The sequence below is a fragment of the Pseudopipra pipra genome, chromosome 20 (assembly GCF_036250125.1).
Source record: "Pseudopipra pipra isolate bDixPip1 chromosome 20, bDixPip1.hap1, whole genome shotgun sequence".
Taxonomy (NCBI): domain Eukaryota; kingdom Metazoa; phylum Chordata; class Aves; order Passeriformes; family Pipridae; genus Pseudopipra; species Pseudopipra pipra.
Window position 1 is genome coordinate 1889712 of NC_087568.1, and position 19760 is coordinate 1909471.

At 54.5% G+C, this 19760-nt stretch overlaps 1 protein-coding gene across 15 annotated transcripts in view; it reads right to left on the reverse strand.

Annotated features, from left to right (window-relative positions):
• The window catches only part of DAB2IP (DAB2 interacting protein), a 199668-nt gene that overhangs the window by 3891 nt on the left and 176017 nt on the right, over window positions 1-19760 (reverse strand). For 10 of the 15 annotated variants that reach the window (XM_064676615.1, XM_064676620.1, XM_064676622.1 and 7 more), the window contains 10 exons: window positions 19464-19608; window positions 17125-17269; window positions 13341-13577; window positions 11728-11929; window positions 11399-11577; window positions 9020-9893; window positions 6086-6238; window positions 3055-3257; window positions 2417-2504; window positions 242-1331 (listed from right to left, as the gene is read on the reverse strand). In XM_064676615.1, coding sequence (XP_064532685.1) covers window positions 1164-1331; window positions 2417-2504; window positions 3055-3257; window positions 6086-6238; window positions 9020-9893; window positions 11399-11577; window positions 11728-11929; window positions 13341-13577; window positions 17125-17269; window positions 19464-19608 — 2394 coding nt within the window. In that variant the 3' untranslated portion in view covers window positions 242-1163. The other 5 variants (XM_064676617.1, XM_064676616.1, XM_064676619.1 and 2 more) reach the window with 5 other exon arrangements.

Sequence of the window (19760 nt, forward strand, 5' to 3'; positions counted from 1 at the left end):
CTGTGAAAGAAAAGAAATACAATTACCGATCTTCATGGTTCTTCAGGGCTTTTTTCTTGTTTCTTTGTCTGTTTTTCTCCCCAGAAATAGTAAAACTCTCCTCACAGAGCATTCCATCCCCACAACGACCCCTCGGTCAAGCAGGAAGCTGCCATTCCACGTAGCCCCTCGCTCCCCCTCTACCACAACGGGCACCAGCAAATCCAGCCCCTGTCCCTCAATCACAGCTCAGGGACCAAGCTCAGGCAACATTCACTTTATTCTGTGGCTGGAAGTGCACGTGGGACAGTGCCTGGGGCTATTGCTTACACAACTCTTCCCCTTTATTTGAGAGAGAGCAGAAGCAGTTGACAGGAATCGGGTCGCCATTCACCAGGTGCCAGCTCCTCCCTCCACTCGTGTGCCAGAGCCTTGGCCTTGCCCCGTGCCCCTGGGCTGCCCACGGACCCCGGGAGCCCCAGCAGCACCAGTCCTGCCCATCTCCACTGCCCTGCCACCGGGGTCCCCCACACAGCACCCCTCTGGCCACCACACGCCCTGACCTTCCATCTGCACTGTGCTCCCTGGGTGGGCGGAGTTAATGACACACTAATGAGCTGCGTAAATGCCCTGTGGATGCTGTAAAAGTCAGTGGCCTCACAAAAGCCACGTCGGGAAGGACGCTGGGCTCGGCTGGGGTTCACTCTGGGAGGGCTGTGCTCCGGGGGGAGGCACAGGAGGAGCGGGCTGGGCTTTGCTGCCGTCCCTCGGACGCTACATCCAGCAGCACACTCGAGCTGGGCTCACTGGGCCCCGCCTGCTGCAGGCTCTGCCCAGCTCCCTTTATTTCGCTGACTGACACGACAAGGACGTTACTCCTTGCTGGGGAGGGGTGAGGCATATCCTTTGGGCCGGTTGGGAAGGAAAAGGTTACTTCTGTTTAAACATTAAACACTGATTCAAATCCAACAAGTGACAGCGATTCTCGAATATGTGTTATTTCCTTATGCCACTCATCTCACACTCGACATTCCCGTCCCTCAAAGTGCTGGCATTGGCATCTCCCACAGCTGGGTCGGCGCCGTCCGCAGTCAGGAGCTGGTGCTCGGGCACAGCCGTTCTCTGGCGCCGCGGCTCAGGGTCCCTCCGGCCAGGCCTCCTCCCGCGGCAGCGCCCGCCGCGCGTCAGCAATTACTGCTGTTTCTGAATTCTCCATTCTCTGTAATCTGCAATTTAGTTGGGTTTGTGGGGGAGATCCCATTACGTGTCTGCATGCTGTACCTCTCTTTCAGCTGAGTAAGGGCACTCATTAGCCGTGCGTTGGCAGCGTCCAGGGAAGCGATGCGTTTCTCCTGCAAGCAAACGGGCACAGGGGACGGTCAGCGCCAGGCACGAGTCCTGTCCCCCTGGGATGTCAGGGCCTCTCCCCAGACAGTGACCCAGAGGCCTCTTGGACCAGAACACTTCTCTCTGGCAATCTGAGGTGCAGGGGTTTTAAGTGCTACGCAGCGTTTTTTGAAATCCGCTGCTCTTGGCAGGACCACAAATGTCCTTTTCCTGTGCAGTGTCAGCTACATTCATTTTAGGATCCTGAAGAAAATGGAGGTAACAAAGTTCCTCTAATTATTCAGTTATACAGAAATTCATTGTACTGTTTGTTCTAACTCAGCTGTTGCCAAGATGGTAGGATTCCTTTTCTAAACCCAAGCTCTCCCAAGGTAGTTATTCCTGTCAGTGTTTAATTGATTTTGTTAGTGTAAATTAATAGTTTAAATGACTTGTAGCCTCCCAGGATGTCTTTGATGGCAACTCTCACCAATCACAGTATTGTTAGAATGGAAGCAAGAGCTTCATGTTGCAGCCTGATTGTGCTACTTGTGTTCTTTGTGACACTGATGCTCCTCTCTGTTACAAACTAAATGACTATGGATTATATTTTCAGGTTCTCTTTTCCAAGCATGGTGTTTTGCACCCATCATGTGATGCTCCTCTTCCACCGCAGCTGACAGCAGTAACTGAGCTTCCCAATCCTACAAGCCACGACCCAAAGGCTGAAAAAACATGTTGGCTTGGCTCTGGCCAGGCTGTGTGTTCCTCGTGTCCAGGTCCTGGAAGCATTACTGGGACATGAAGCACCAAGCAATGCTCTGGGGGGGGGGGATATGATCCTTCCACTCACTGACTGACCTGTGGGCATGATCCTTGCCCAAACTGCCACCCCCTGTGTGTCTCCTGCCACACTCCCAGGCTGCAAAGAGCTGCACAGATGTGAGTGCTGGGACAGTGACTCGTGTCCTGCTGAAGTCTGACCACCCTGTCCTGTGTGTGCTGACTCACCCCCACGGTCTCACCACGCTGGGCTGGCACTGCTGCAGGGGGAGGCTGTGCTGGTACAGCCACCCTGAAAACTGCTGCAGCCCTGGCATGGGGGACTCACCTGTGCATCAATGATCTTCTGCTTGGAATCCACGGCAGCCTGCATTTCAGCGTGGTCCTTCTTTAACTCCTCCTCCACTGACATCAGTCTGGGAACAGACAGGAAAACGTTCCATTGGCTGGGCTCTGCTAAGCCCAGGTATTAGTCTCACACTCTACCTCCTCTTACACACAAACCAAACCTTTTCCTGGCTCTTAACTCTTCCCTGGAGCTCTTTCTAGAAGACCAGCCCAAAGCTGAAGTGACACAGCACAGAAGAGGCTGACCCATTTAAAGGGCTGAGTGAAAGCACTCAGTGGCCCTGGCTCAGGTAAAGGTGTCCCAGACAAATGTAAACACCACATCCCACTGGGTGGGAGAAAGGGAATTAGAGCTAGGAGTCAGGGATGGTGGTGAGATCCCCAGCTATACGAACAGAACAAGCCTGCCAGAGCCTCTGGGAGCTGGGGTGGGCTGCCAGCTCTCCCCTCCTCAAGTTTTGCCTTTGTCAGTGAGGAAAATGTGATTTTCCTTGTCCCAGGTAACACTGAGAGGGAAACCCACATGGGAAACCTGATTCTCCTGAGCAGGGATCAGCTCTAACACCAGCCAGGCTGCCCAGCGTTACTGCCATCCCCAGCACTCCCATCTCCCTGTACCTGCTGATGATGCCCTTCATCTGGATCTCCTTATCCTCCTGCTGCCTCCGGAGCCGCTCCTCGCTCTCCTCCAGCCTGGCCTGGTACTCCAGCACCAGCTTCTGCGTGGTCTCCTCCTGGCATTTGAAGCGAGTCTCGTATTCCTCCAGCTTCTTGTTGGAGATGCGGAGCTTGTCCTGCAGCACCACCAGGTCCTGCTGGTACTGAGCACCCAGGGACAGACACAGGAGGAGAAAACACATGTGGCACGTTACCTCGTAGGGCTCTGCCCGTGCCAGGGGTGCCCCCAAACCCGCTCACGCCCCTCTCTCGTATCAGACTAGCTGCAAACCCGTGTCAGACAACCCCGCTCGCCGACACCTCCTCTTCCGTCTTCTCCGCTGCGCTAGGAGTGATCCCGGGTCCGGGGCAGGTCGCTGGCAGTGCAGAGAGTGGGCTGTTAGCAGAGTCTGGCATTTCACAGGGGAAATGCAGGTTAGAGCGAGCGAATGGCAAAGGCACCCGGCAGCGGCACCCGGCAGCCTCCCCGCCCCGGCAGCGCGGGGCCCGCGCAGGCAGGAGGAGCCGCAGCGCTGGGCTTTGGGGTTCACGCAGCAGCTCCTCACCTGCAGCACAAACTGGGGGGCTTTGGGCAGGCTGGGAGCCCAGCACGAGCTGCAGTGACACACGGGACACTGCTGGCTCTCTGTCACCTCACTGAGGTGATGGCACCGCGCTGGACACGAGCAGGGCACGGAGCACTCCTGCTTTTTGGGGCCCAGCACTTTACACAATCAGATCTCAAACCAGGGTTCGATCCAAGAAGAGCCACTGCGTGAAGCCAAGACCCCACAGTTGTACTGTTCATTTGGGTGAAGCTATAAATCAGCAGCAGAATCACAGAAAGCAATTAAAAAAATTAAGAGCTTTTGAACTCGGTAAAACTGGGTTCAGCTATTGCAGCAGCACAGCATTCAGTTCAACTTGCTTTGCTAAAGGAAAATCCAGTGAGTGTGTGCCCAAAAAAACCTGCTTTAATTTCAAAAAATTATCTTTGGAAGTAGTCTTTGGAAAAGAATCTCAACTGGAATAACCTTTGAATAATTAACATGCAGCTGATAATGTGACAAGCTGCTTTTAAAGAGCCAGATATGGGAAAAAGCCTCTCATCTGAGTCCTGAAGGCTGTTAAAGCTACAAGTGTTATTCATGAACTTTCAGAAATGCACCTGGGTAAGCACTGCCATGATGGACTGGGTCAAGTCCATTATTTGAGAGTCCTCCTGGGGTGTGTGATCCCCAGATCAGCTCTAGGGAGAGGGGAGGGCAGCACCCCACTCACAGCAAAAACAACTGCTGTGCCCAAGGACTGAGAATTTAGGATGCTGATGGTCTTCCTGAACTGCCACAGTCCCACAGCAGGGCTGGCAGAGGGCAGGCCCTGGAGCTCCCCCTGCCCAGGACAGAGCACTCCAGTTTTCCTTTAGCAAAGCTCTCGGTGCAGCACGGAAAGGACACGGTTTGCACATGGAACCTGGAACGATGAGGGGACACAAACGCCCGTGCAGCTGCACAGAAGCACTAAGGTCAGACAGCAGGGAGTTGCTCGAACAGGAAAGATTAAATACCTACCCTAGCCTTAAAATAGGAGCAGCGTAAGTGAGCTCAAAGGAGAGCAGCAGAGGCCTCGGAGCCCGAGGAGTCGCTCCTGTCTCTAGAACACTCCTCTCATTCTCGGTTACCATTCATGTCTTACGGTAATGGGGAGAGAGATTATGCTAATGGTGATCTTGGATGTCAGTGACTGATGGCACAGCAGAGGAAGGAAAGATGCTGCATGGCAATGAGACAGCGGGGCAGGGCTCCCGCTGGACCTGGGACAGGGACTGGGATGCTGCAGTGCCACAGGGGTTTGTAACCCCACCAGTGTCTGCCCTGCTCAGAGTAAGAAACGGGCTGAACCCACAAAACTCTGCCCTGCTCTTCCTGGGGCAGCTGGGAGCTGCTGCCTTGTACCTCCCGGGCCCTACAATGATGCCTTTGGCATCTCACTTGGATTTCAAGAGGTGACAGTCCCCAAATGACACAGCACAGCAGAATGAGCACAGGAAGGCTATTGGAACTAAAGCAGAGACATGTCTGTCCTGGGAGAAGAGGGTGGGGATTTGGGGAGGGTGATGTCTGCAGTGCTGAGGGACAGGAGGTGACGTGTGGCTGGTGTGAGAGGAGAGAAGCACAGTGAGGAAACATCCCAAGTGCTAACAGTGCCCAACTGCCTGCTCCCAGCAGAGCCAGGCTGGATCCTCATTTCTAACCCTTTTTTTCACCCTGGCCTGGCCTACTCTGTCTCTTCCCAGCTTCTCCCACCCCAGGCTCACCCAGGAAGGAGGGGAGGGAGCAGCACCCCTCTACTTCAGGGGCACAGGGCCTCTGTGGGACCAGGGACTGAGACTGAACACTCTGGAATGGGCTTCCTGGCAGATCCCCACACTGGCCTGGCCCTGATCTGTGAGCCGTAAGCTCATGGCAGTGTCACTGCACTGCTGAAGTCGCCTCAGGCCCCAGTGCTGTCTCTGAAACTAAAATCTGGACTTAATTTTTAGGTCTGTGAACAGCCTTTTGACATGGCAGCTGCTTCCTGCTACATGACCCTGTTGTGAGGCAGGAGACTGCCTGTACCTTACTCCCACCTCTGTTACAGGTGTGCTTAATCCACCTTTTCAGCTTTCTTCCCTGCAGCTGGGAGGAGTTGGAATGGGGGCAGTAGGAGGCACTGGCTGGCCGCAAAGTTTGTTGCAGGGCAGCATCAGCACTTGATTGCTGGCTCCTGTTTTTCTTACTTGCTTTCATCAGAAGGTGATTCCAGGCACTGAGTGTGTGAAAACCTCCCAAACCTTCTCCAGAAGCTCCCTGTGAGGCTGAGCAGAGCATCACCCTCTCTCATGGACAGGGATCTGCACACAGCCCACCTTCTCCCCAGGGTGCTCAGGGAACAACATTCAAGGAAATCCTCTCTCTATTCAGAAACTTGTTTCAATCCAATCAGGTTTTACCTTTTCTGCTTGGCTGAGCTCGTCCTTATTCCTGAGCTTATCCCTGTGCTTGGAATCTGGGTCAATGCTTTCATCTTCTAAAAACTGCATGTTCATATTCAAAAGCCAAGCAGCAGTGCGGTCCAGGGCATTGGGGTTCACAGGAGAAGGGGCCTACAATGAAACACACAACCATGACAAAAGAAAAACCTGGAACAGAAATGGTCATGAGGCTGGAGAGAGAGAGAGAGAGAGAGAGAGAGAGAGAGTTTCCTTCCAAGCAGACCCTCAGCCATGCTGCTCAAACAGCAACGAACCAGGCTGGGCTGCCAGAGCAGCTGGGACTGGGAGCAGGAACAGCTCCTGTTCTGCAGCTGCACATTGGTTTGGGTCTAACAGCCTCTGGGAGGCCAAATCCTTCCCTGTGCCATCCTGCCTGCACAGGTACAGCAGAGCACAGCAACAGGATCCTGCTCCAAGTCATGGCCCAGGTGTCTGAGCAGGTCCTGCCACCTCAGAAGGACATGAGCTGCACAGGAACGGGGCGTCTGGGCGTGGTGTGTTCACTCCATGAGCACAGAAATCACACTCTTCAGCCTGTTGCTGAGCTGTCTTTGCTTGCAGTGGAGATTCCACACAGGTAAAACAAGATCTGAAAACTGAAACGCTCCTTACGCAGGTGTCTTCTTAGAGAAGAAAGGTTTCCTTTGGGCTGAGGCCACACTTGGGGTGCTGGAGAGATCTAAATGCTCAACTTCTCAGTAGTTCAACTGTAGTTTGTTCATGCAGCCAGGGGAGCCGAAGGACCAGTGCTGTTCCATGGCCAGTGAGCTGGAGCCACAGCTGCTGCCTTTCAGTCCTGGCCTGGGCAGGGACTGCCAATGGCATTGCCCAAATATTTTTACCCAACCACATTACACAGCTGAGGAAGTCACCCTCCAGCTATTTTGCCTCTATCCTGCTTCATTATAAACTGCAGTGAACAGCTGGATGAACACATGGGACCTGGATGACTTGGTCAAGGCAATTCAAGTGAACAAATCAGAAATGTTGGGGACCTTCTCCTTCGTCCCAACCTCTGGACAGTGGAGAAACCTGGTCACTGTCAGGCAGCAGAACAGGAGAGTCTGTATCACAAGGAATGGGGACTGGTTTAATCCCCTCACTGGGGTCAGGGGCTTTCCTGTGCCATCTTCCAGTCTGGTCTTCTCTCTCCAGAATAACAAATCCAAAGTGTCAGACTCGACTCATGAACACTCATGAACATCATTTGCTACAAATCCTCATCCAACTTGTGGCTTTCTGCTTTTCCCTACACCTCCAGCTCAGGCACTGTACCTGGGGTGGCTGCTCAGAGGGTCTGAGCCACAAAGCCGTGGCCACCTGGAATTGTTCCAGCAGCATAAAGGCCACTGTTAAAGGATGTCAGTGAACAGAGCTCAGCCCACTGTGCACAGGTCTTTCTGCCTCTTCCTTCCTTCTCTGAAGAAGTACAGAAGGACATCTGCTGTGACCTGGGAGAGTGTGGAAGTCAATTCAGTAGATGACCTTGCAGATGTAGAAGCAGCCTTTCTGGCTGGCAGCAAGGAGGTTCATGGACTTCTTCTAAAAAAAGCCACCAGATGGGATTCCTCTGGTCTCAAACAGCATTAAATACGACCAATGAGGAGCAGTTTCCAAATGGTTCCAGATGCTGCCAACATGCAAATAAAATGTGCAGAGTGAGGGTGGCAGAGGCATTCTGAGGACTCCAGGTCTAGAGAGAAACTTTGAGAGGATCACAGGGGTGGATGGAGGAATGGTCTGCAAGGAGAACCTGGCCAGGGCTTCCAAAGGCCACCCGGAGATCACGGATGTCTTTCTGGAAGAACTTCTGCTGCGAACAGGCCTGTGCTGCTTGCAGAGCTCTGTGCCCTCTGTCCCTAATGAGCATTGATCCGTGTTACACAAACGCTGCTGCGTGGCAATGCCAGCTCAGGATCGATACCGAATGCATGGAACAGCTCCAGATGGGAGCATGGAACAGCCTTCTGTGGGCAGCACTGACCCAGGGCTGCCTCGTGCAGGAGAGGAGGTCACGCCAACACTGTCCTGCTGGAGAGGTGCCTGAACTCTGGGTCTGGGCCGAGATGCAGCAGCTCCTGCCTGTTGTCCACGTTCTCTGGATCTGTGTTACTTTTACAGCTCTTCCTTTAGCACAGAGAGGCCCTATTGTGGTAAAGTTCTATAGGCTAGTTCTGAAATGTAGGGTGAATAAATGAGCACTGGAAAAACCGTTTGTCCGTGCCAGGGCAACCAGAGGGCCCTGGGCCTGTGACCTACTGCTTTCCATTTTAGCCCCACAAACAGTGGACTGGATTTCAGTGCAGCCCAGCACTGGGATCACTGCGGAGCGCAGCACAGCGGGAACGTTGCTCTCGGCGGGGAGCACCTGCTCCTTCCTCATCGCTCCCACCTCCCAGATGCTCTCACAGGAGGGTCTCACAGAGTGTCCAGCAGCGCCACAGCCCTGCTGGGATGGGAGCAGCAGCAGGGAGGCTCTTAGGCATGGGAGATCAGGGCCTGTTCCAAGCCTGGGAGATGGCACGGGATTGACTATGGCATGGGATGAGAGCCTGGGCATGGAGAGGCAAAGCAGTGACAAGATGGTAGTGCAGGACAGCGGCTCGGCTGCCACGGCCCTCGTGCCTCTGCCACCTACCGCCTCACGGGCCAGCGTGCTCTGTGACAGAGGGACACTGGCAACAGACACTGGGCTGTGTCCCCAGCCCTGCAAGGGCTCCATCTCAGGCCGAGCTGGGTGCCATTATCGAGGTACATCCCCACGTGTGACTCCACTGCGGGGTCGGCACTGACGCGGTGACTCGGAGCCACATCCCCTCCTGTGGCAGCGACCCCCACGGGCTGAGCCCCCCCGGCCCCTCAGCACCCAGAGCCCGGACAGCCCGAACTCACCTGTTTGTGCATCGTGCGCTGCTTCATCTCGGGGCTGTCGCCCTTGGAGGAGGAGGACTGCTGGCGGAGCCGGGCCCCGCTGCCGGGCCAGTCGGGCGAGGAGGACATCATGCTGCCGCTGGAGGGCCGCGGGTACTGCACCGTGTTCAGCAGGGACGGCGGGGTCCGGCCGCGGGACACGGGCGGGGGCGGCGGGGGCGGCTGGTCGATGCGGCGCTGCGGCCCCGCGCTGTTCTGCCGCGGCATCGTGGGCTGCCCGCCCTTCTCGGTGAGCGAGAGCTGCCGCCGGGCCAGCTCCCCCGGCCGGCGAGAGAAGTCCTCGGCGGCGGCGGGGCCGGCGAAGCCGTGCTTGTTGGCCGTCAGCTCCTCGCTGTTGCTGTGCGAGCTGAGCGAGCTGTGGCACTCGGAGCCCGAGTCGCCCAGGCCGCGGGGGGACAGGGGCAGCCCCGCGGCCATCTGGTACACGGGGTTCTGGAAGGACAGCGGCGCCAGCAGCTGCGGCCGCCCCGGCGCGCTCTCGCCGCTGGGCGTGGTGGGCGTCTGGCCCACCCGGCGCACGGTGGCCATGCCCGTCACGCTGTTCTGCTGAGTCCGTGTGGTCCACATGCCCTGCAACTGCCCCAGGGACGACTGACTGTCATTGAGGGAGTCGGCCGTGCCGGGCGCGTTGGCCCCACTGTCCAAGAGCCGATTGTCCTGCAAGTCCACCATGGACAAACTCTTGCTGCCATTAGACATCTGCACGTCGGGCTCATTGGCCTCTGAGTAACTGGAGCTTCGGGCAGGCGAGGGCTGGGCCCCAGCAGACCTTGTGACAAAAAACAAGTCCTTGTTTTCAGGGGTTGGAGATGGTAACCGTGTGAAATCTATCAGACTGCGGGAAAGTCAGTGCGTAAGGAAGAGGAGAGGAAAACAAAACAAAAAAGAAGAGTTGTGAATGCTGCACCAGAGCAGGAAAACGAAATCACTCAGAAATCAGGGTGGCGCAGCTGTGTGGGATTGGTATCGGGGTGGGGATATGGACAGGACCCAGCCCCGGCAGGGGGGACAGTGTGAAGGATGAGGATGGAGGGTGCCATGAGCCCCGGGCTGGCCTGGGAGTGGGCAGGTGAGGACAGGTGAGCGAGGGGAGTGTGTGCATGGCCAGAGTGCTGGGCAGGAGGCATCAGGGACGCGCTCCTGGTGCTCTGCCATCCAGCTGGCTCTGCTCCGGGCCAGCCTGTGTCACCTTTCCTGCTTCCAACCATGCCACGCCCGTGTCCCCTGCTCTGTACCTGGGCAGCAAACTCCAGTGGGCACCCTGGCCAGGATTTGTACAGCACAGAACACTGTGGGGGCCAGATCCACACCGGGCCTCCCGGGGTCAGCAAGCGCAGCAGAGCTAAAGCCTGGCAGCTGAAGGTTATCCCCCCATTCCTGCTGCAACACACATTCATGCAATATTGATTTCTTGGGGATAGGAAGAGAGAGCTTTGCAGTAGCTTAATGCGAATATTCTGCTGATCAAAGATGGTGCATTGTAAGCAAGTATTTGGGGAGAAGCATATTGTCAGAGATCCTCCATAGCATTAGACAAATAATTGCACCTCATGCTGGGAAGCACTAGAGATGAAAGCTCTGATTAGAGGAAGTCCAGTGTCATTGCTGCCTTTCATTTCTAATTAAACTGTTAAATATTATGCAGTTTCCACTTACAAACTATTTTACTAGCACAGTCTTTCCATTTGTGTGGGCTCCATTTCATTTTCCACAAACAGAAACATCAGAGGTCTGCAACAGCCTCATTCTTCCCCGTGAATGAAGCTCCTTACTTAATCAGGGCAAAAAGTATGTAGGTGACTGTGTCTGTGAATCACTGCTCATCATTAAAAACACCCAGTTTTATAAAAACTGGACAGAGCAGTCTGGAACTCATTGTGAGGCCTCTACAGCTTGGCAACTGCTACAGAAATAGCAGGTTTGGATCTCAGTGAATTCAGCACACACCCTGTGTCTTACAAAGATGGGTAAGGCAAATCCTGTACATCTCAAATGCTCCTTATTGATGATACCCACATCCTGAGGTCAGCACAAACAGACTCTCAAGTCCTAAAAAGAGGAACATTTTGCTTCTCAACAGCTGAGAGAGGGACCACCAGGTTCCTGATTTCCCAGACCACATGCCCAGTTTTGGCTCTCAGAGGGCTCAGGATGGAGCCACAGGCTGGCACTACCCCCCACTGCTTTGGCAGTGTCAGACTGAACTGCATCCAGGATCAGCTCTGTGATGGGAAATGGTCAATGGACTGGACAGCAGCACACTGCACCCCGGCCCGCCTGTCCCTGCACGAATATTCCACATTTCCCTGGCGTGTGGCCCGGCCACGGTTCATCTCTTACCCAGACAGGTCATTCTCTATCACCATTTTCTGGAGCCCTGCAGAGATGCTGTTGCCAGCGCTGGGCGTGGAGGCGCCGTGGTCGGCGGTGACCGAGACCTGCACGCAGGCCGGGTTGCTGAGCGCCGCGTTGACGTCCCTCAGGATCCGGGGCAGAGGGCCCAGCTTCGTGGCAGTGCCCTGGGCAGAGGAGAGAGCAGAATTACTACCAGCATCTTGTGCTTTTGGCTAGAGAACCGTGGGCTTTGCCAACTGCTGCACAGTTCCTTCAGTGAATCACACTGACAATATTTCCCCCATCATTTCCACCCCCTGCCATCCCCTGGGTACCTGCTCCAGTTGGGAAATGACTTCCCACAGTAGTGAGTGCAACGTGGACAGTTCCCGGCCCAGGTCGATGTAGCCCTCAAAGCCAGCTGTGTTTGAGATGGTTTCAGGATTGGAAATCTCCAGGAGAAACCTCTGCATGTTAGTCCATTCATGTTCCAGGAACTGATTCATAAAGGACATGTATTCCTCTTTGCTGCCAAACCTATCGAGAGAGCAACATGGATTTCAGCTAAATCCTGTAAAAAGAAGGGCAGTCCACAGAAAGGGCAGGTTCATATGCAGGTAAGAACCCTCCTCTGGCATCTGAACCCTTCAGAGCCTTTGGGATCCCTGGGCTGCCAGCAGGCACCCAGCACACCTCACTGATCACGGAAACAAAAGTAACCCCAGCCTGATCCAGCTAAGTCCTCATCAGTGTGGGATCTCCACAGCACAAATGGAGGTGAAAGCTAGAGAAACACAGGAGTTGTTGGTAATGGACCCTCTCTTACTGCTGGGTCAGGACACAGCCTCCAGAAACAGGACCTGTCACTGGAAATCAAGATGCTGTCACAGCAATCACCCTCAACTGCTGGCGGAAGGAATCCTGCACTCTTCAGCAACACAGGCACAACTGCTCTGGGGCTCACCCTGGAGAGCCACCCATGCAGCTGGGCCAGCTTGGTCTTCCTGCCACCTCCTTCTGCCCTCCAAGCACTCCACCCTCACTCGTGTGTCTTATTTAGAGCACAACAGGGAGGGCCTCGTGGTTGGGCTGTCCCAGCTGCAGTTGGTGCTGTGCCAGCAGTTCTGTGGGACAGGCCCAGTGCCACCCACAGGACAGCTCAGCTTGATCACTTTGGCTTGACTAATGTCAGCTTAGTTAAAGAGCCTTTCCTTGAGCGCTGGAAATCTGAAAGCCCTTTAGCCAGGGATTGGTCAGGTGTACAGAGAATTCCTGTCACCGAGTGTAACACACTTGTACATCTCCCGCCTGTGTCCCGTGCGCGCCCGGGCCTTCCTGACTGCGGGTGTGAGCACTAAGCCAGTCTCCAGATCTAAGAAGCTTTAGACAGAAACTGTCCATTCATGTTACAGAAAGCTCATCATTCTGTTATCAGAGCTCAGGATAAGGAGCTCAGAGCTGCAGCCAGTGAAAAGATTTTCAGAAATCTCTCGCTTTGTTTCCATCAAACCAATGGGCTTAGTTAAGAATTGATGGTGTCCCTGCTCTCTTCTCAGGCTTTCCCAGTTCAGTCAGCTGCATTTTAATAGCAGGGAAGGTCCCAGAGCTCAAAGGAGGGACAGAGCAGCTCCTGAGCTGTGCACACCACTGCTGCTGGTCGGGTCTGGTCCCACACCCGCGGGACACCACAGGACAATGTCCCCGCTGCCGTCCCGCTGCTCATCCCTGTGGTCAAAACAGCCTGTTTTCCTGCTCATAAAACACGTCCTGTTTTGGAAACTTTAATGATCTCCCTGACCCAACAGTCAGTCCCAGAGCAATGTGGGGGGAAAAGCCAACAGGAAGCCCACAGGCCCTTTCCAGGGAGGGAAGGAGCAGGGGGTGTGGGATCCACGTGGCTCTGCCCACACACCCGGAGGTTCCTCCCCCCTCCCGCAGCCCGGCTTACTTGGCAAAGTTGGCGAGGTTCTGGGTGACCTTGGCGATGAGGGTCAGGGTGCGCGCGGTGCGGTCGTCGGGGTACTCCTGCAGGAGGCTGAAGAGGGACGGGGACATGATGGCCGGGCACAGGAACCGCAGGAACAGGGAGGCACTGATCAGGCGCTCGCTGATGTCGGGGCGGCCCCGGTTGCTGCATTCCTGTCTCCACGAGGCAAAAACTTCTTTGAGCTCCCTTGGGAAGACGCTGAAAGGACAGAAGGGCAGGCAGTGTCTGTCAGGGTTAGAGCGTCAGGAGACTCAAACCACATGGGAAAGAGCTGCTCTGTAGAGCTGTGAGAGGGGCAGCTTCCATCAGCCCAGTGTCCTGGTTGTGCCGGGTGCCAGGACCTCGGACAACTGGGAAGGCTGGGATATGAAACAAACTGTGCACAGCAGCTTATCAGGACTCAGCTGGCTGTGCCATGAATCACCAGCAGCTCCAGGGTCTCCAGCACAGCTGGAGCTTGGAGGGAGGGCTCTGCAAATTGTAATACTCCTGTTCAAGCACCTGGATCAAATCCCAGTGTGCTTAGTACAAACACAGAGCCCCACCGGAGTTACTCCAGCCTTGTAGCTGCACAGACCTCAGCCTACCTTTCCCGGATGCCAGAATTCCCCTGGGTCCAGCAGACACACACTGCAGCAGCCCTTATCGCTGGAGAACTGCTGCCTGTTCCTGCTCGGCCCTCCCCAGCCCCCTGCTCCCACCTTATCCTGTTCCCAGCACGTGTTATTTATTCAGCTGGATACTCCCACCTGGGAGAAGGCTGGCACTGGGTCCCACCATGGGTCCCTGTGTCCCTGGCACACAACTCCCACCACCCCAGCCAGGAACCACCGTGCTTGTGTCACAGCCCGAGCTGATCACTGACAGCCAGGGGTACCAAAGCAGGGTGTGTGGGGGTTCAGGCTGCATTTTAGGCCATAAATCCCCTTTACAAACAGCCATTTCCAAGGATGGTGTTTCCCAGTTTTGCTGCAGGGACTATCTGGTAGAAGTGGAGCAATGCCAGCTGGCCTGTCCCCTCGGTGGGACTGACTGCCCTGGGCTGAACTGTTCACAACCAGGAAGGGGAGAAAACCATGGGAATTGCATGGCCAGAGACACCAACAGCACGAACCAGGTGGGAGGCTCCAAAAGAGAGGAGCCCTCCTATCCACCCACTGTCCCTGTGGCAGCACTCCCAGGGCTCTGGGCAAATACAGGGGTGCTCCTCCTGCTGCCAGTGCTCCACATCCTCAGGCCTCTGCTTCCCAGGGCTACGGACACTGCTCACCAACACCAACTGCCTGCTCCTCGCCACAGCCACAGAGTTCAGGACCTGTGGGGTTTGGGGTCTGTCAGAGGGGCAGGAGCCCTGCAGCCACCTGGCCATGGCCTCTGGCCCTGCAGCCGTTCTTCGAGCCCACAGGCAGAGCCTTTCTCCAGTTCCTCTTTACCCCTCCAACATGCTGCTGACACTCCATAAAAGTGCCTGGCAAATGCTGCCATCCTGTTCAGCTTCTGCTCCGTGCTGGCTTCTCACTTTCACTCTCATGAGCTTTTACCTCGAGCTTTACAAATAACATTAGCCACCGTCTTCGGCTGGATAGATTCTCCTCTGTCTTTGGCTTGATCCACACAATTGGACAAAGCCCTTTTTCTTCACGGTATTTGCCCAGAAACAGGAGAATCCTTTAAGCAATTTAAGGCTTGAATGATCAGGACAGGTTGTGCAGTTACTGGAAAGTAAACCCCTGAAATGCAGCCCCGGCTGCACGTTCCCCATCAGGGGCTGGAGCCCATGGCAGTTCAATTGTGCCACAGCGGATGGAATTCAGCTCGCCGGCTTTATGTGACAAACGGGCCCGTAATTCATTACCCAACTTCCCAGTAACGAGCTTCCACATGCTGAAATTCTGCTTACACTGAAACTTTCCAGATGTCCAAATTATGTCATAATTATAACAATTTTCGGTTATTGTAAACCCCTTTCCTCCGCCTGCCTCTCTCCACAGATGCGCACGCACACTCCAGACTCTATTTAAAGCAGGATCGTTGGCTGTCAGGATACCTTGGCCAATCCCAACCCTCATCAGCCCAATTAATCCCCAGGAACCGCTGAGCACAAAGCACTGAGGAGGAACCACTCAGAGCAGCAGCTCAGCTGCTCCAGCCTTCCTTGGAAGAATGAACTTCCTGTGCATTCCTGGCTCTCCTTAGGTCACTTTTCAAGACTATTTTTAGAGTGACCTTTTAGTGCCGCTTTGGGTATTTTTAGGAAGACATTAATTCAAACAATTATAATCCACTGGTGACTAGAAGTGGTAAATCCCTCCTGGGAGAGCAGATAAATGCCATTCCTGAGTCAGAGTTGTTAATTGGCCCAGGATAAAGGATAGGATACCTGTAAAGAACCTGCCCTTTGTGTACCTGTGGTGGATAACAGCAGCCTGAGGGAACCTCTTGCTCCTTGCTGTCTCCCTGAGCAGGATCAGGAAAAGCAATTCCCTTCCTGGTTTGCAGGAGGGCATACTCAATATCCTGGGAAATTACTTATAATAAGTTTTCTGACCTCAACACAACAGCTGGGATAGGAGAGAAAATGATAAATCCTCATTACGAAGGACTTCCTTCCTTCAATATTATCCCTAGCTGATGCTTTGCAGCAACAGTGTTGCTACTAAATATATTAATAAAAACTAAGCCCAGATTTTAAGCAGGAAGGCTGGAAATCCAGCAGTGGGACAAAAATGCTCCTTCTCTCATGATCAGGATGAGAGGCTCTGGGTATGTTAACAGGAAGCACGGAGACAATATTTTTATTTCTCCAAGTAAAGAGAGTCACAGGCCCATCTTTTCTCCCTTTCAGGTCACCTTTGCAGGCAGCAGGTTCACTGGGGCAGGGACTCCTGGCTCCCAGTTCCAGCAGGAACACCATGAGCACAGCCATACACAACAGCCAACTCCACAGCAGGATACAGCTGCCTCACTCCAACAAATCTGGGATATTCAGGCCTGTCCCAACTGGTAGCAAGAACCTTTACCCTGAGAACAAACAACTCGGAAATGCCTCCAGCTGCATACCAGGCCCTGGGCCAAGGAGGCAACGGGCTCCCATCGGGCTCCCAGCGCGCCCCGGCAGCCGCCCGGGGCTGGGAGAGACAGGGGTTAACCCAGAGGAATGTGGGATGCTGAGCCAAGCAGCAACCTGGGAGAACAGCAGCATCCTCCCAGCTCCAGCACTGCAACCAGGGAACATCTGCCCAAACAAAAGCTGCCTGTGCTGGGTCCCTGCCTGCTGCAGGATTTCAGAGCTTCACCGGATGCTTGGGGAGGTGCACCCAGACTGATTCATTCCATGGGTGGGAGACCCAGGACATGCATTTCTGCCCTTTACTCCAGAATTTCATACACATTTGGCATCAAGTACCTCTCCCAGTGGGTCACATTGGCAAAGGCATTTTGTGTTCCTTGACTGCAGTGCCCTGTCCCTGTGCCCCAGTGACCCTCCAGCACCTCTAAAAACAAGGGTGATGGAGAATCCATGAGGCTGTTGCACCCCTAGAACTGACACCCCAAACTCTGGTAGAGCAGCAGCTGCTGTCTCACCTACTCCTGGACCACCAGGACATGGGCAGGGCCCCACAGCTCCTCCTCCAAAGCTCCCTGACAAGCTGCTATGGGACAGGTCCCACCACCTGCAGACAGACTCCTGCCACCCTGCCCCGCTCCGCGCGAGCCGAGGGAGCGACACTCCCAGGACACCCACCAGTAGGAGTTGATGATCTTGCAGAAGGCCAGCTCACAGCACATCTTCAGGTTGCCCTGGTGTTCAGGAAGGTCTGCAGACGAACACTTGCTGGGATCCACCTCACAATTTTCATCTGATTCGTACAACGCCTTGATAAATTCCCCTGGAAAACAGAGAGAGTTGGTGATGGGTTTGGAGACACGAGAGGAGCCTTCAAACAACTCTGTTCCTAAGCCCCAGTGCCCCAGCAGCTCTCTGGCACCCCATCACACTGGAAGAGAAGATGGATATGGGAGCAGGTGGTGACCCCAGAGCCCCAGCCAGCTCTCCAGCTCTCCAGGAGGGCCCAGGAGAGCCTGGCAGTGCCTTGGGAGCTCGTAACCAGCACAGCACACCCTGCACCCGGGTCCTGAGGAGCACATTCCATCCCTCTTCCCCAGCTGGCAGCTCTGCCCCCGTGGCTGGGGGATATTGCATCAGGACTCTGCTGCCAAGCACCCGCTTCCACAGCCCGACCCCCCACGCTCCAGTTGCAGAGACGCTCCCTCGGGCTAATCCAGCAGGAAGGATGCTGGCAAGCTCTCTAATTATTGGTAGCATGGCCTGCTACTGCAGACTGTGCCCTGGCACTGACAAGCCACTGTGATTCACAGGAGAAACAGGTAATTAAAGGAAAGAAACAATTTACTTGGTTTATTTTGAGCTGAACATCACACAAAATTAAATGAAAATATTTCTCTGAGATCCCCTGTGCTCCTGTTTGCTGCCTGGCTGCTCCTCAGCCTTGCAGAGGCTCACACTGTGGCTGCTGTGCCAGCTCCTGCTCTCGGGCCACCCTTCACCCTGGGGTACCTGGGCACAGCCCCCACACTCAGCTGAGGGGGTGTCCCACCTCGAGAGAGGGGCTCAGTCCTCCATCCCAGCAGTGACTGGGGGCACCAGGGGATGGGACAACAGGGATGAAAAGGCACCCTTGTTTAGCTTGGGTGATGTTCTGGCAGAAAGGTTTGCTTTGGTTTTCTTCTCATTCCAGGTGGCTTGCTCCTAATTCCTGTCTGCCTTGGATTTTCCCATCCTGTTTTCTCCCCACTCCATAGTCTGCATTCCTTCCCTATTGCCAAAACAGATTTTAATTATATACTGGAGAGTCTCTCCAATGTATTTTCAGCTCTGCCAGGGAGCTCTGGAGCCACTCTGCTCACCTGCAGGTGATGCCTGCTGTTCTTACCTGGCCCCATTACTTGCTCCATGGCTCCAGGACAGTGCCACGCTGCCCTGGGGCACCTTGTGACATGCAGGGGAACCATCTCACTGATAAAAGGTCACTCACAACCAGCACCCCAACAGTGAACAAGAACCCCAGGCTCCTCCTGCACAAGATGGGCCTGGCAGCACTGAGCCCCAAAAAGGGAATATTTCAAAATTCTCTGATTTCATTAATATTCCAGCTTTTGAGAAATTATATGAGATAATCTACTTACAGTCTTGCCTTCAACCAGAAGGCATTACAAGGCAGATATAAATAATATTCTTTTTGCTATTCTTGTGGGCTCTCTGTTGCTTTGCCTGAATTTGATCAATTATTTCCCTTTCCTCAACGCTGTCATTATTATTATTCTCTTAATAAAGTATTTATGCTTCTTTTCTCCTTGCTAAAATAACACAAATCCACTAGCAGGAACCCAACACACTGAAAAATTAACACCTCAATAGAGACCCTGCTCATCCCGCTCTGGGATGTGGATCCAACAGAGCTGCCTCTGGCTGAGCTCATTCCAAGGCAGCCTCTCCCCATCCTCGTGCTGTGCTGCCTGCACGCAGCAATTCCTTCCTGACCTGCCCAGAAGCAGAAGCTTCTAATTATTTTCATTTGCATCAAGAGAAATATTTTTGGAGCCATAAACAGAGCCAGCACTTAAAAAAACCCAAAAAAAAACCACCAGGAGGGTTCCCAGCGCTGGGTGATCCGGGAGGCAGCTCATCACTGGCTTGGGAGATCTCTTCTGACTTGGGAGCGCTGCAGGAGCATCTCTGGTGGGGGGTGTAGGGGGGGAAGGATTCAATCAGCCCGTGACAGGGCCAGTGCTGAGACAGAAGACCTGGCAGGCAGCATAATGCCTTCAAACATCCATTTGTTATCTCCTCTGAGAGCAGAGGGAAGCGCCAGCTCAGCGGTCACCTTCCCCTGGGAGCAGAGAGCTCCTCACAGCCATGTCCACTCTCAGACCTGCTGCCAGGGAGACCCTCCAGCAGGTAAGTGCTGGTGCCTCTGATGGCCATCAAGGCTCAGGTGAAGGTCCCCACCCTGCAGCTTGGAGAACCTCTCTGGGCAAGACCTGCCAATGCTCTGTACGTACCTAAGGCATCTTGCAAGTATTTCTGCCCCACCAGCTTCAGGTATTCTTCGATTGCTTTGGTGGCCAGTGTGTTCTCCCTGAAAATGAGATGCTCATTCTCACCACAGCGATCAACTTCAGACATCATCAGGTCAGTCAAGAAATCCTGGAAAGCAAAGCCCATGGTGGGTCACACACAGACACGTGCTGGTCCCGCAGAGCAGCCGCCGCCCCGGCCCCGGGGGAGGTCCCACCTTCGTGAGACACCCAAGGGCGTGGAGGTGCTGCGGGTGATCCTGTGTGTGCCCCTGCCTTGCT